General features: G+C 43.5%; 1 protein-coding gene across 1 annotated transcript in view; it reads left to right on the forward strand.

Annotated features, from left to right (window-relative positions):
• Positions 1–16,822, forward strand: part of LOC139385900 (mitochondrial intermediate peptidase-like) — a 44,344-nt gene extending 27,522 nt beyond the window's left edge. Inside the window, exon 19 of the mRNA XM_071131193.1 lies at positions 15,691–16,822. Within this exon, the coding sequence (XP_070987294.1) occupies positions 15,691–15,791 (101 nt within the window). The 3' untranslated portion in view covers positions 15,792–16,822. The remainder of the gene's footprint in view (positions 1–15,690) is intronic.
• The last annotated feature ends 43 nt before the right edge of the window (positions 16,823–16,865 follow it).

The following is a 16,865-nucleotide window of genomic DNA, read 5'->3' on the forward strand; positions in this document are numbered from 1 at the left end:
ATCGGAAGAATCCCGGAACATATTCCAGTCTGTGGTAGCAAAACAGTCCTGTAGCTTAGCATCTGCTTGATCTGACCACTTTTTATTGATCTAGTCACTGGTGCTTCCTGCTTGAATTTTTGCTTGTAAGCAGGAAGGAGGCTAGAATTATGGTCAGATTTGCCAAATGGAGGGCAAGGGAGAGCTTTGTATTTGTCTCTTTGTGAGGAGTAAAGGTAGTCAAGTGTTTTTTTCCCCCCTCTGGTTGCACATTTAACATGCTGATAGAAATTTGGTAAAGATTTAAGTTTCCTTGCATTAGAGTCCCCACCTGCTAGGAGCGCCGCCTCTGGGTGAGCGTTTTCTTATTTGCTTATGGCAGAATAGAGCTCATTCAGTGCTGTCTTAGTGCCAGCCTCAGTCTGTGGTGGTATGTAAACAGCTACAAACAATACAGATGAAAACTCTCTAGGTAGATAGTGTGGTCTACAGCTTATCATGAGATACTCTATCAGGCGAGCAATAGCTCGAGACTTCCTTAGATTTCGTGCACCAGCTGTTATTTACAGAAATACGTAGTCCGCCGCCCCTTGTCTTACCAGACGCCACTGTTCTATCCTGCCAGTACAGCGTATAACCAGCCAGCTGTATTTGATAGTGTCGTTGTTCAGCCAAGACTCCGTGAAGCATAAGATATTACCGTTTTGAATGTCCTGTTGGTAGTTTAATCTTCCGCGTAGGTCATCGATTTTATTTTCCAAAGATTGCACGTTTGCTAGCAGAATGGAAGGAAGTGGGGGTTTAGAACGTTGGACTAGTAACCGAAAGGTTGCAAGGTCAAATTCCAGAGCTGACAAGGTGAAAAATCTGTCTTCTGCCCCTGAACAAGGCAGTTAACCCACTTTTCCAAGGCCGTCATTGAAAATAAGAATTTGTTCTTAACTGACTTGCCTAGTTAAATAAAGGTACAAAAATAATTAGAATTTGATCGCTTACGAATTCTCAGAAGGCAGCCCACCCTCTGGCCCCTTTTTCTCAGCCTCATCTTCATGCAAATCACGGGGATCTTGGCCTGTTCTCGAGAAAGCAGTATATCATTCGCTTCGGGCTGAAATATTCTGCCAGTCCGTGGTAAGTAATTGCAGTCCTGATGTCCAGAAGTTATTTTCAGTCATAAGAGATGGTAGCGGCAACATTATGTACAAATAAGTTACAAACAACGCAAATAAACAAACGGAAAACACAATCGGTTGAGGACATGTAAAACGTCAGCCTTCTTCTCCGGCGCCATTGTTTTCAAGGAGTACCGGTACTGAGTCAATGTGTAGGGGTAGTTGAGGTAATTGATGTAATATATACATGTAGGTAGGGGTAAAAGTGACTAGGCAATCAGGATAGATAACAGAGTAGTCACAGTGTATGTGAACATTTTAAAAGTGTCTATGTGAGGGTGTGTGTAGCGTCAATATGCATGCGTGTGTGTGTGTTGGAGTGTCAGTGTAGTATGTGTGAGTGTCTGGGTAGAGTCCAGTGAGTGTGCATAGAGCCGGTGCAAGAGAGTCAGTGCAAATAAAAAGGGTGTCAATGAAAATAGTCAGAGTAGCCATTTGATTAACTGTTAAGCAATCTTACTGCTTGGGGGTAGAACCTGTTCAGGAGCCCTTATGTCCCAGACTTGACGTTCCGGTACCGCTTCGGTATCTTTTCAGCCTCCTGTGAGTGAAAAGGCGTTGTCCTGCCCTCTTCACGACTGTGTTGGTATGTTTGGACCATGTTAGGTCCATAGTGATGTGGACATCGAGGAACTTGAAGCTCTTGATCCGCTCCGCTACAGCCCCATTGATATGAATGGGTGCGTGTTCGGCCCTCCATTTCCACAGTCAGCTCCTTTTGTCTTGCTAACGTTCAGGGAAAGGTTGTTGTCCTGCCACCAAACTCCCGCGTATCTGACCTCCTCCCTATAGGCTGTCACATTGTTGTCAGTGATCAGGCCTACCACCGTTGTGTCGTTAACGAACTTAAGATGGTGTTGGAGTCGTGCACGACCTAGGCAGTCGCGGGTAAACAGGGAGTACTAAGCACGCACCCCTGAGGGGCCCCTGTGTTAAAGATCAGCATGGCGAATGTGTTGTTGCCTGCTCTCACCACCTGGGGGCGGCCCATCGGGAAGTCCAGGATCCAGTTGGAAGAGCTTAGTGGGTACTATGGTGTTGATCGCTTAGTGGGTACTATGGTGTTGATTGCTTGTCAGCCCTGTCACATCTGATGACCGTCAGAGCCAGTGTAGTAGGCTTAGTCCTCTATTGATGCTTTGATTGTTTGTCGGAGGGCGTCAATCATTTTAACGCAACAGCTTACAATGACATTCTAAATATTCTGTGTGGAACAACTTGACTGGCCTGCACATTGCCCTGACCTCAACCCTATTGAACACCTTTGGGATGAATTGGAACGCCTACTGCGAGCCAGGTGTAATTGCCCAACACCAGTGCCCGACCTCACTAATGCTCTTGTGGCTGAATTGATGCAAGTCTCCGCAGCAATGTTCCAACAACTAGTGGAAAGCCTTCCCAAAAGAGTGGAGACTGTTATAGAAGCAAAGGGGGATCAACTCCATATTACTGTACAGTAGGTTGTTATGGCAGTGCGTGCACATCATCTTGTCTACATGATTTACTATATCATCATGACCACTTCAATTACTGTAATAAAGTAAGGTTTGTTTACATGTGTCTGTTCAAGCTTATGGTTTTGAGAAACTAGCTAAAACTCTGGGAACATTTTGAGTGAGTAAAATAATTAGTCATTGGAAGTGACATGTTTACTATGAAGATTTTTGTATCTGCACAGCCTCAAGGCAATATCATTTTAGAAACACTTACATAAACCAACACTGAGCAAACCGAACCCTGTTAAAGAAGCTTGCAGCTAAAGTGGTCTGTTTCCCTGCTGTTCCCTGTAGTATGGGTCTGGGGGTGGAGGATCTTGGTTGAAAGGTGAAGGGGCAGGTTGGGGGAACCCGGAGCAAGCCCAGAGAGGTTCCTCAGAGGCTGGCCTGGTCTCTTTATCTGGGTGGCTCTCTGCCCGCTCCGTGCTGCGCCTGGACGTTTCCCAGGCAGCCAGCATGTGGTGAAAAGCAGCCCCGGGATTAAATGGCAGCAGAGAGCGTGAAAGGTGATCGACTGACGGCCCATGCTGACTGAAGCCCTCTGTTCTTGGGCCCAGGCCACCACAGAGGGGGCTTTCATGGGCCTGCTGTTTCCCATAGCCTCCTCTGCCCACCACGGATCAGGAGGGGCACATGGGACAATGGAGATACCTAAGCAATGAAGCAGGTCCCAGGACCTGGCCTCTCAGCTCAGCCTGGCCCAGTTGGCCTAATCAGGTGTGGATATAATGACCCTGTTCTGAAGTTAATAAACCTTCTAAGCCTGACTCTATTGGCCTTGGTTCTGGTCTGCTACTCCTTTATCTCCCTCTGGTTTAATCAGAGGTTCCCTGTATGCGTAGTATGAGTCTTTAATCACCATAGTACAGTATGATTGAGTCCTTATGAACTTAAGAGGGTTTAATGTATAGTCACATTCCACTTCTTGCTGTAAATGTATAGTTACGGGTGTGGAATACACTATACTGTGATGTAGAGTTGTAAATGTGTCAGTTAACTTACAATGACTACATCAATACTTATCAGAAGTTCAATCAAGGCTCTACATGTATTTTCCTCCTCAAATAGTTTGACATCCTCCTCCAAACTGCTCTTTGCAATGTTTGCCATCACTCTTGTCATGTTTTTTAAAAAAAATGTATACTGTTTTTAAAAGCTGTTTCAAGAAAGAACGGGCTTCCTTAACTTCAAAGACATAATTATAGTGGCAATAAGAAGATAGTTTGCCGCCAGGTTAGAAAGAGGTAATTACTTAAACACCTTGACATGTTTCAAATGGTTATGATCAAAACGTAAAGTGCTAGAGAAACCAGAAATCTGTTATGAACTGTATGATTATGAGAATGATTGTTGCTCAACCTTGTTTGTTCAAAGAGCTTAGCATTATGTTATTGAGTAGGAGGGGCAATATGGTATATGTAATAGTGATCTATTACGTTCTACTGGTGAAAGTGACATTAAAACATACAACAACTTCAACACATTAAAAAACACTATCAGCGATGCCAAGGCAGTTCCTAATGTCTCTCTGCTCTAATCCTCTGCAGTCAGTCAGTCAGTCAGTCAGTCAGTCAGTCAGTCAGTCAGTCTGGGACAAGCCTAAACCCCAAGGTGTGGCCAGGCTGGGCTCCCCCAGCACCAGATGACACAGCAGAGCAGCACTCTAGAAGTAGTGGGATTAATGGCTGATCAACAAATGTGGCTCAGCCTGGCACTTTGATGCAGGCAGCTTCTACTGAGACGGAGTCCGTTTCCCTTCCGTCCATCCCCCTGAGTCCTCATTACCCTTTTGTTACTCTGCTGTTAGCCAGCCACAGAGATACACATCACCACCCTCTGTAATGTAAATAAATAGTGCTGCACTGCACATACTACCTAAATGCAGCCTTTATTTCAGTAATTTTTATGTTTTTAATGGACCTTTAGTTCTTCCGTATGTACCTGTATTTTAAGCACAGATTAGTTACGCAACTGTTCAGCAAAAGATCACTGTACAACAAATCGTGCATATAGCCTCTCAGCTGGACTACTGTAACATTTTCTTCTGTAGAAAGCTCAGACTGACAAGTAATTGTTCTTTCCATGGATAAAAGACCTTTGAAACATAATACTTCTGCTGTCCCAGCAAATTGCTCTTTTTCAGAATACAGAACTAATGGATTATACATTTAATGCCATATAGACCCATTGATGTATGAGTCCGGTCTGCTTTAACCCCTGGGATATGTGGGACACTTTTCAAATAAATTACTATAAAAATCAAACTTTCATGAAATCACACATGCAAGATAGCAAATTAAAGCTACACTTGTTGTGAATCCAGCCAACGTCAAATTTCAAAAAGGCTTTTCGGCGAAAGCAAACGATGCTATTATCTGAGGATAGCACCTCCGTAAACAAAGAGAGAAAAGCATATTTCAACCCTGCTGGCGCGACACAAAACGCAGAAGTAAAAATATAATTAATGTCCTACCTTTGACGAGCTTCTTTTGTTGGCACTCCAATATGTCCCATAAACATCACAAATGGTCCTTTTGTTCGATTAATTCCGTTGATATATATCCAAAATGTTCATTTATTTGGCGCGTTTGATCCAAAAAAACACTGGTTCCAACTTGCGCAATGTGACTACAAAATATCTCAAAAGTTACCTGTAAACTCTGCCAAAACATTTCAAACTACTTTTGTAATACAACTTTAGGTATTTCTTTAACGTAAATAATCGATAACATTGAAGATGGGATGATATGTGTTCAATACAGGAGGAAAACAAACTGTAGCTAGCTTTCTGGTCACGCGCCTCAATCTAACAGTACACTTCAAGTGACCCTCATTCAAGATGACCGTACTTCTTCATTACACAAAGGAAAAACCTCAACCAATTTCTAAAGACTGTTGACATCCAGTAGAAGCGATAGGAACTGCAAGAAGGTCCCTTAGAAATCTGGATTCCCAATGAAAACCCATTTAAAAGAGTGACCTCAAAAAAACAATCTGAATGGTTTGTCCTCTGGGTTTCGCCTGATAAATAAGTTCTGTTATACTCACAGACATGATTCAGACAGTTTTAGAAACTTCAGAGTGTTTTCTATCCAAATCTACTAATCATATGCATATCTTATCTTCTGGGGATGTGTAGCAGGCAGTTGAATTTGGGCATGCATTTCATCCGGACGTAAAAACACTCCTCCTCAGCGCACAGTGGTCGTTTTGGAGTGTCTTGGGAGCCTTTTAAGCAGGTTGTGCAATAACCTTCATCAAGGGACATCTTGGTTAAACTTAACCTAATAGCCTGTTTACCTAACCCAGTTTAGAGTTAAATCTTGGTGTTTGTTTAAAATAATAAAAGCCCCACCTTGTGGTAATTTGATTTTGGAAAGACTTTTATTTACTAGCCACTTTGGTTAACATTATTGGCATATATAATGACATGTAATGGGCATAGCCTCATACTTCAGAGCAGTGCCATTGTGAATGGAGAATGCCAATATCTAAAGGCAATATGACTCATTTGACAAATCCATCATTCTCTGTTGCCAGACTGGGCAGGAGCAGAACATAGCTCACAGGCCTTTGACAGGGTTGTCTCTTTTTGTGTAAACAAGAATGATTATTCTACTGCTATGGTTTCACTTATGTTTTCCAACAGGATCCGGCACCTCTGTTTTGGACTGTTTAGTTCCAGAACCATTTGCCAGGATCCAGTACCTCTCGTGGCATGAATAATCATTTTAGACACACCTACTCATTCCAGGGTTTTTCTTAATTTTTTGTATGTTCTACATTGTAGAATAAGTGAAGACATCATAACTATGAAATAACACACATGGAATTATGTAGTAGCCAAAAAAAGTGATTAAACAAATCTAAATATATTTTATATTTGAGATTCTTCAAAGTAGCCACCCTTCATGACAGCTTTGCACACTCTTGGCATTCTCTCATCCAGCTTCATGAGGTAGTCACCTGGAATGCATTTCAATTAACAGGTGTGCCTTGTTAAAAGTTCATTTGTGGAATTTCTTTCCTTAATGCTTTGAGCCAATCAGTTGTGTTGTGACAAGGTAGGGGTGCTATACAGAAGATAACCCTATTTGGTAAAAGACCAAGTCCATATTATGGCAAGAACAGCTCAAATAAGCAAAGAGAAACAAAAGTCCACCATTACTTTAAGACATGAGGGTCAGTCAATGTGGAACATTAAAATAACTTTGAATGTTTTTTCAAGTGCAGTCACAAAAACTATCAAGCGCTTTGATGAAACTGTCTCTCATGAGGACCGCCACTGGAAAGGAAGACCCAGAGTTACTTCTGCTGCAGAGAATAAGTTCATTAGAGTTCACTGAGCCTCAGATTGCAGCTGAAATAAATGCTTTACGGAGTTCAAGTAACAGACACATCTCAACATCAACTGTTCAGAGGAGACTACGTGAATCAGGCCTTCATGGTTGAATTGCTGCAAAGAAACCAGTACTAAAGGACCAATGAGAAGAGACTTGCTTTGGCCAAGAAATACGAGCATTAGACTGGTGTAAATCTGTCCTTTTGGTCTGATGAGTCCAAATGTGAGATTTTTGGTTCCAACCACCGTGTCTTTGTTAGACGCAGAGTAGGTGAACGGATGATCTCCGCATGTGTGGTTCCCACTATGAAGCATGGAGAAGGTGTGATGGTGAGGGGGTGCTTTGCTACTGACACTGTCAGTGATTTTTTTTTAGAATTCAAGACACACTTCACCAGCATGGCTACCACAGCATTCTGCAGCAATACGCCATCCCATCTGGTTTGCGCTTAATGGGACTATCATTTGTTTTTCAACAGGATAATGACCCAACACACCGCCAGGCTGTGTAAGGGCTATTTGACCGAGGAGAGTGATGGAATGCTGCAGCAGATGACCTGGCCTCCACAATTACCCGACCTCAACCCAATTGAGGTGGTTTGGGATGACTTAAACCGCAAGTGCTCAGCTTCAACTGAAGCTAGCCAGCTAACTACCAGCTATCAGTCAGCAAACCATTGCCAGTGGTCATCAGCTAACCTTCAGCTCGGAAAGCTCTCGTCAGTTCGAACAACATGACTCTAACCAGAGCATAACGGACCTGTTATTTTTATCCCCGGATTCCTACCGGAAATTGAACATTTTCATCTGGATCTTCACAACTAGCTAACCGCAATCCCGGATGACTACTCCTGGCTAGCGTTTCCATCCCAGAGCAAGCACCAATTAGCTTGAAGCTAGCCCAGCCAGGCTACAATATCCGGACCCCATCTACACCCGGTATGGGGCATGGAACCCCGCAGATCCCCTACGGCCGGAATACCAACATAATCTGCCCGTGGACTCCAATAGGCCCCTCAGGCACAATGCTCGCTGAAGGTCCATTATGCTAACCAGCTAGGCCTGCTAGCTATCTAGAGCTACTTGGAACCCTACTAATTCCACGACTGGTCTATCGACGTCACCGCACGAAGAGGCAAAAACAGACTTACCCCCATCGTGACGTACCCCAAAGGCTAACTTTCTAGCCCCTGCTATCTGCTTGCTTGCTAACCCGGTCTGCTAACTGCCAGCTTGCCGGGCCCGGTCTGCTAACTGCTAGCTTACCTGACCGGTCTGCTAACTGCTAGCCCTTGCTAACTGCTAGCCTCTGCTGAATTCTTGCTAACCCGGCCTGCTAACTGCTAGCTTGCCCCGGTCTACTAACTGCTAGCTGCTGGCCCCGGCCCGCTAACTGCTAGCTTACCTGACCGGTCTGTAACTGCTAGCTCATGCTAACTGCTTGCTTGCTAACCCGGCCTGCTAACTGCTAGCTTGCCTCGGTCTACTAGCTGCTAGCTTGTTTAACCCCAGCCTACTAACTGTTAGCTTGTTAGCCTGCTAACTGTCTGAATCGCCGTGTCCCCAGCAGCCCAACCACTCACTGGACCCATATGTTCACTTGGCTACGCATGCCTCTCTCTAATATCAATATGCCTTGTCCATTACTGTTCTGGTTAGTGATTACTGTCTTATTTCACTGTAGAGCCTCTAGCCCTGCTCAATATGCCTTAACCAACCATGTTGTTCCACCTCCTACATATGCGATGACATCACCTGGTTTAAACATCTCTAGAGACTATCTCTCTCTCTTCATTACTCAATGCCTAGGTTTACCTCCAATGTACTCACATCCTACCTTACCTTTGTCAGTACACTATGCCTTGAATCTATGCTATCGTGCCCAGAAACCTGCTCCTTTTACTCTCTGTTCTGAATGTGCTAGACGGCCAGTCTTTAGCCGTACCCTTATCCTACTTCTCCTCTGTTCCTCTGGTGATGTGGAGGTTAATCCAGGTCCTGCCGTGCCTAGCTCCACTCCCACCCCCAAGGTGCTCTCATTTGTTGACTTCTGTAAACGTAAAAGCCTTGGTTTCATGCATGTTAACATTAGAAGCCTACTCCCTAAGTTTGTTTTACTCACTGCTTTAGCACACTCTGCCAACCCAGATGTCTTAGCCGTTTCTGAATCCTGGCTTAGGAAAACCACCAAAAACCCTGAAATCTCCATTGCTAACTATAACTTTTTCCGACAAGATAGAACTGCCAAAGGGGGTGGTGTTGCAATCTACTGCAAAGATAGCCTTCAGAGTTCTGTATTACTATCTAAGTCTGTACCCAAACAATTTGAGCTTCTACTTCTAAAAATTCACCTTTCCAGAAACAAGTCTCTCACTGTTGCCGCTTGCTATAGACCTCCCTCTGCCCCCAGCTGTGCCATCGATACCATATATGAATTGATTGCCCCCCATCTATCTTCTGAGCTCGTGCTACTAGGTGACCTAAACTGGGACATGCTTAACACCCCGGCCATCCTAGAAACTAAGCTTGATGCCCTCAATCTCACACAAATTATCAATGAACCTACCAGGTACAACCCCAAATCAGTAAACACGGGCCCCCTCATAGATGTCATCCTAACTAATTCGCCCTCCAAATACACCTCTGCTGTTTTCAATCAAGATCTCAGCGATCACTGCCTCATTGCCTGCATCCGTAATGGGTCTGCGACCAAACGACCACCCCTCACTGTCAAACGCTCCCTGAAACACTTCTGCGAGCAGACCTTTCTAATCGACCTGGCCGGGGTATCCTGGAATGACATTGACCTCATCCCGTCAGTAGATGATGCCTAGCTATTCTTTAAAAGTGCCTTCCTCACCATCTTAAATAAGCATGCCCCTCTCAAAAAATTTAGAACTAGGAATAGATATAGTCCTTGGTTCACTCCAGACCTGTCTGCCCTTGACCAGCACAAAAACATCCTGTGGCGTTCTGCATTAGCATCGAATAGCCCCCGTCATATGCAACTTTTCAGGGAAGTTAGGAACAAATATACACAGGCAGTTAGAAAAGCTAAGGCAAGCTTTTTTAAACAGAAATTTGCATCCTGTAGTACTAACTCAAAGTTCTGGGACACTGTAAAGTCCATGGAGAATAAGAGCACCTCCTCCCAGCTGCCCACTGCTCTGAGGCTAGGAAACACTGTCACCACCGATAAATCCACTATAATTGAGAATTTCAATAAGCATTTTTCTACAGCTGGCCATGCTTTCCACATGGCTACCCCTACCCCGGTCAACTGCCCGGCACCCTCCACAGCAACCCGCCAAAACCCCCACCATTTCTCCTTTACCCATATCCAGATAGCTGATGTTCTGAAAGAGCTGCAAAATCTGGACCCCTACAAATCAGCTGGGCAAGACAATCTGGACCCTCTCTTTCTAAAATTATCTGCCGAAATTGTTGCAACCTCTATTACTAGCCTGTTTAACCTCTCTTTCGTATCGTCTGAGATTCCCAAAAATTGGAAAGCTGCCGCGGTCATCCCCCTCTTCAAAGGGGGTGACACTCTAGACCCAAACTGCTACAGACCTATATCTATCCTACCCTGTCTTTTTTAAGGTCTTCGAAAGCCAAGTTAACAAACAGATCACTGACCATTTCGAATCTCACCATACCTTCTCCGCTATACAATCTGGTTTCAGAGCTGGTCATGGGTGCACCTCAGCCACGCTCAAGGTTCTAAACGACATCATAACCGCCATCGATAAGAGACATTACTGTGCAGCCGTATTCATCGACCTGGCCAAGGCTTTCGACTCTCTTTTCTGTATACATCAATGATGTTGCTCTTGCTGCTGGTGATTCTCTGATCCACCTCTACGCAGACGACACCATTCTGTATACTTCTGGCCCCTCCTTGGACACTGTGTTAACTAACCTCCAGACGAGCTTCAATGCCATACAACTCTCCTTCCGTGGCCTCCAACTGCTCTTAAACGCAAGTAAAACTAAATGCATGGTATTCAATCGATCACTGCCCGCACCTGCTCGCCCGCCCAGCATCACTATGGACGGCTCTGACTTAGAATACGTGAACAACTACAAATACCTGGGTGTCTGGTTAGACTGTAAACTCTCCTTCCAGACTCACATTAAGCATCTCCAATCCAAAATTAACTCTAGAATCGGCTTCCTATATCGCAACAAAGCATCCTTCACTCATTCTGCCAAACATACCCTCGTAAAACTGATCATCCTACCGATCCTCAACTTTGGTGATGTCATCTATAAAATAGCCTCCAACACTCTACTCAACAAACTGGATGCAGTCTATCACAGTGCCGTCCGTTTTGTCACCAAAGCCCCATACACTACCCACCATTGCGACCTGTACGCTCTCGTTGATTGGCCCTCGCTTCATACTCGTCGCCAAACCCACTGGCTATCTACAAGTCTCTGCTAGGTAAAGCCCCGCCTTATCTCAGCTCACTGGTCACCATAGCAGCACCCACTCGTAGCACGCGCTCCAGCAGGTATACCTCACTGGTCGCCAATTCCTCCTTTGGTCGTCTTTCCTTCCAGTTCTCTGCTGCCCATGACTGGAACGAATTGCAAAAATCTCTGAAGCTGGAGACTCACATCTCCCTCACTAGCTTTAAGCACCAGATGTCAGAGCAGCTTAAAGATCACTGCACCTGTACATAGCCTATCTGTAAACAGCCCATCTATCTACCTACCACATCCCCATACTGGTATTTATTTATTTATTTTGCTCCTTTGCACCCCAGGATCTCTACCTGCACATTCATCTTCTGCCGATCTACCATTCCAGTGTTTAATTGCTATATTGTAATTACTTCGCCACCATGGCCTATTTATTTCCTTAACTTACCTAATTTGCACTCACTGTTTATAGACTTTTTGTTTTCTTTTGTTCTACTGTATGTTTTGTTTATTCCATGTGTAACTCTGTGTTGTATGTGTCGAATTGCTACGCTTTATCTTGGCCAGGTCGCAGTTGCAAATGAGAACTTGTTCTCAACTAGCCTACCTGGATAAATAAAGGTGAAATAAATAAAAAAATATTTTTTTTTTTAAATATGTGGGAACTCCTTCAAGACTATTGGAAGCTGGTTGAGAGAATGCCAAGAGTGTGCAAAGCTGTCATCAAGGCAAAGGGTGGCTACTTTGAAGAATTTCAAATTCAAAATATATTTTTCTTTGTTTAATTTTTTTGGGGTTATTACATGTTTTTTCATCGTTTTGATGCCTTCACTATTACTCTTCAATGTAGAAAATAGTACAAATAAAGAAAAACCCTTGAATGAGTAGGTGTGTCCAAACGTGTGTGTATTAGTGTTAATGTCACTGTCCCCACTACAACAAAAAATCTATGTAATTTTGTCCTTGAAACAATTAAAATACTGTAGAATTTCATTCATTCATTCCTATGGAGGACTACTCCTTCTGAGGAGTACCAATATGACCTACCGGTGGCTTCAAAGCCTCTCATTGGTCAATACATAGAATTTGCAATCTGGTGTTTATATACATCATTGGCGTTTACCTGCTGGTTGCTCCTTTGTCACATTGTGACTCTGGTTATGCAGATTAGTCTCCATGCTTATTTAACACACTAACCTACAGCACGGCAGGCTGCAGGCTCCCGGCCAGCCCACTGCAAATCCCCTTGTGGAGAGGTGTCTGGAAATAGCTGTCGTTAGAGAAAGTGCTAGTGATGCTGCAGACAGCCTTGTGGATCCAGATCAGTGACTGCAGAGTGAGATCTATGGTGAGATACTTAGATGAGCTCACCATTCCCAGCCCAATGATGTCATGTTTTTGTGAAAATCCATTTGAGGTAAACCGTGCATGCATAGCATTTAGTGGTTAGCCCTCTAAGGTTCATATATGCAATATTATATTACTGCCCTATAATGTCATAGTTTTGTGAGGAAAGAAAAACATGTAGCTTTGAATAGTCCATAGATTTCTGCAATTGAAAATAGCAGGTTTAGCCAAATATTGTACTACTGCTGTATCATCCTCTAGGTCAGTGGTTCCCAAACTTTTTATAGTCCTGTATCCCTTCAAACATTCAACCTCCAGCTGCGTACCCCCTCTAGCACCAGTGTCAGTGCACTCTCAAATGTTGTTTTTTGCCATCATTGTACGCCCGCCACTCACACTATACGATACATTTATTAAACATAAGAATGAGTGTGAGTTTTTGTCACAACCTGGCTCATGGGAAGTGACAAAGAGCTCTTATAGGACCAAGGCACAAATAATAATAATAATCAATAATTTTGCTCTTTTATTTAACCATCTTACATATAAAACCTTTTGTTCATCGAAAATTGTGAATAACTCACCATTAATGAGAAGGGTGTGCTCTTATATAATTTTCCACACACAGTCTGTGCCTGTATTTAGTTTTCATGCTAGTGAGGGCCGAGAATCCACTCTCACATAGTGGTTGCAAAGGGCATCCGAGTCTTAACAGCGTGATTTGCCAAGGCAGGATACAGTACTCTGAGCGCAGCCCAATCCAAAAATCTGGCAGTGGCTTCTGATTTGAATTCAATTTTCACAGAACCGCTTGTTGCAATTTTGATGATGCTCTCTTGTTCAGATATCGGTAAGTGGACTGGAGGCAGGGCATGAAAGGGATAACAAAACCACTTGTTTGTGTTATCCGTTTCGGGAAAGTACCTGCGTAATTGCGCTCCCAACTCACTCGGGTGCTTCGCTATATCACAATTGACATTGTCCGTGTGCTTGAGTTCATTTACACACAAAAAATCATACAATGATGGAAAGACCTGTGTGTTGTCCTTGTTAATGCAGACAGAGAAGAGCTCCAACCTCTTAATCATAGCCTCAATTTTGTCCTGCACATTGAATATAGTTGCAGAGAGCCCTGTAATCCTAGATTCAGATCATTCAGGCGAGAATTAACATCACCCAGATAGGCCAGTCGTGTGAGAAACTCGTCATCATACAAGCGGTCAGACAAGTGAAAATGATGGTAAGTGAAGAAAACTTTAAGCTTGTCTCTCAATTTTAAAAAAATGTGTCAGTACTTGGCCCCTTGATAACCAGCGCACTTCTGTATGTTGTAGAAGCGTTACATTGTCTCTGCTCATATCATTGCATAGTGCAGAAAATACACGAGAGTTCAGGGGCCTTGCTTTAACAAAGTTAACCATTTTCACTGTAGTGTCCAAAACGTCTTTCAAGCTGTCAGGCATTCCCTTGGCAGCAAGAGCCTCTCGATGGATGGTGCAGTGTACCCAAGTGGCATCGGGAGCAACGCGCGTTACCACTCCGCTATGTCTCCCTGTCATGGCTTTTGCGCCATCAGTACAGATACCAACATGAGCAGCAGCTACGTTTGGCTACATACGGACCGTTAGTGGAATTCCTACGAGAGAGTAATGGTTAATGTGATTGGATGTTAATTATTTGACTATGCTACCTGTATTTGACATTGTGTTGTTATCTCGCTGAACACTAGATGGTTTAATTTTATTTTTGGCAGTGAAATGAGGCTACTCAGGCGAGAAAAAAACCTCACCCAAATGTGTAGCCCCACAATGCTTACAATCGGAACATCAAGCATGATCTAGTTTTTAATAAACCCCTATCATACAAGTACTTGAAAGCCACCACCTTCATGTAGGTTTAGAACCTTGGTTCAGAGGTCTTGTGACTGTGCTCTGGTTTGTACCCCTATCTAGCTGTTGGGAGGGAGGGAGTGCGGGCAGGCAGCGTGAAACCTGCTTCTGACTCGTGGCTAAAGTGGAAGATGAACCCTGGTCTGTTTCTCATGCAAGGCTCCAGTGTGGGAGGCATCCAGTTTAATGCAGGCCAGGGCCAAGCTGATTCAGGGCTCATTTTCCAACTGCTCAGCCAGTTTTAGGAAGGCTAACTTCTCAGAGATGGACTCCCTGCTGTGTGTGTGGGGGGGAGATGCATGCATGAATGAGTCTCTGTGTATGGGTGTGTGTGTTTTATTATTGGAACCCTTTGCATGTGGTTATAAATGCAAGTGTTTTGTTCCTGAATTTTGATTAAAATATTGTATCTACATTTTCTTTTTAGTGCCTGTCTATTGCACGTGTGTGTGTGTGGGTGTGTGTTGGAGGTGACCCATGCAGGAAGGAGGGAGAGAGGGGAGTGCCTATTTTTTATTTACATTGGCAGCAACACAAGGGGGAAATGAACTGACTTCAAAGCGAGAGTGCAGCGGAATTGTGAAGAGAGTCTGCGCTCCGTGCATGAGCTACCAGACACATATTCCCAGAGCTGCTCCGAATGGCCTGTTAGAAACATACTGGAGCAGGCTAGCAAGGAGATTATATGTGTATAGAGACACTCTACCCCCTAAAAATATCACACCTTTTGACATTTGTACTGTTGCAGTGTTGAAACAACAAATTAGAACTTAGGTGTGTTTACTCTTGAGGACAACTTTAAAGGTACATTAATACACTTCTCTATGTACTCTTGCATTTAATGAATTTGCTCCGTGTTACCTGATATCCACTACAGGCCATAAGCTATATCTTATTTAACTGAAAGTTCTGCTTTTATGTTGTAACTCAGGTGTTTCACTTCAGTTCATTGGAGGAGTTTTACTTCAGTGACATCATATAAACCTTTTTTAAAGGGCAATATGCTCAATCCCTGTCCGTGTATCTGTGTGACACAGGGATGCTGCAGAGACAGCCCACCATTGAGGACTTTGTGGACGCCCTGGTGACTGACCTGAACCCAGACTTTGAGACCTTCATCATGGACTCTACAAGCTGATTAGCTTGATCGATCTTCGACTCTTCAATTCAGTTTCAGCCACGACTTGAATTGTGTTGCTGTGGAATGGACTCACATGATCAGAAAATGCAATTAATTATTAATCCTTTCAAAAGGCAGATAACTGTAGCTGTATGCAGTCACTGTAAACGTTTTTTTTTTTAATGCAATTTTTGTATACGAGCTAGCTGTTTAGTGATTTGGCTCAACCATAGGTTCTGTGTGGTTCATGAAAGTCTGTGCAGATCTGTGCATATACCACATGTATTATACCATACTGTCTTACACATATTTTTGTCATTGATGCATATAAATTATGAAAAGCACAAAAAGTGCATCATTTAATTAAGAATATTGCAATAATGAGCAATGTAATCTTCAGCACTGAGAATGTATGTTTGAAACATCTGTTCCAATATCCATGTAAATAGATAAGTTGAAGTATGTAGACATTATTTGTATAATCTGCCCAAGAGAAAATACTCATCTGTGAGCGTTGAATATCATTTTCTGCAAAAGTATGAGCAGTTCATTGTTATTTCCTGTTCAGATCAGACAGGACAAATACAACACCTGCTATTCCTGACATAGTGTTTTGACTTAAATGCAAATCTGCTCCCTCTGATTTGTCTGTGTTTCTGTTAGGGAGGGGAGGGGAGGAGGGTGGGATGGGAGGATATGGTCTCTTAGGTGTTGTGAATTGGAGATTTAATTTCTGATTAATTCACAGAGAGCATGATCCAGACTGTGACGACTAGCTAAATCAAGTACTACCGGCTGTTGCATCTGTTTCAACAGATTCTGCCTCTAATTACCAGGGGCTGAGGCTGCAGCTGCTCCCCATACAATGTCCTTACTTGCCTAGCACTGATATCTGACCTGGGGCATCGCCCATCAAGGTGGGATTTACTTCAGATGGTTAATCAAGGTGTGAACATGCTATCAAAGGGAGTGAGCTGGGTAGCTGTAACCACATGTAGGCCTACTGTACATCGCACAGAGCCATGAATAAATTCCTAAATATGATATCACTAATGGAAGCTTTATTTTCATTACTCGTATCTAGTTTTGAAC

This window comes from Oncorhynchus clarkii, chromosome 27 (genome assembly GCF_045791955.1).
Source record: "Oncorhynchus clarkii lewisi isolate Uvic-CL-2024 chromosome 27, UVic_Ocla_1.0, whole genome shotgun sequence".
In the NCBI taxonomy this organism is placed as follows: Eukaryota; Metazoa; Chordata; class Actinopteri; order Salmoniformes; family Salmonidae; genus Oncorhynchus; species Oncorhynchus clarkii.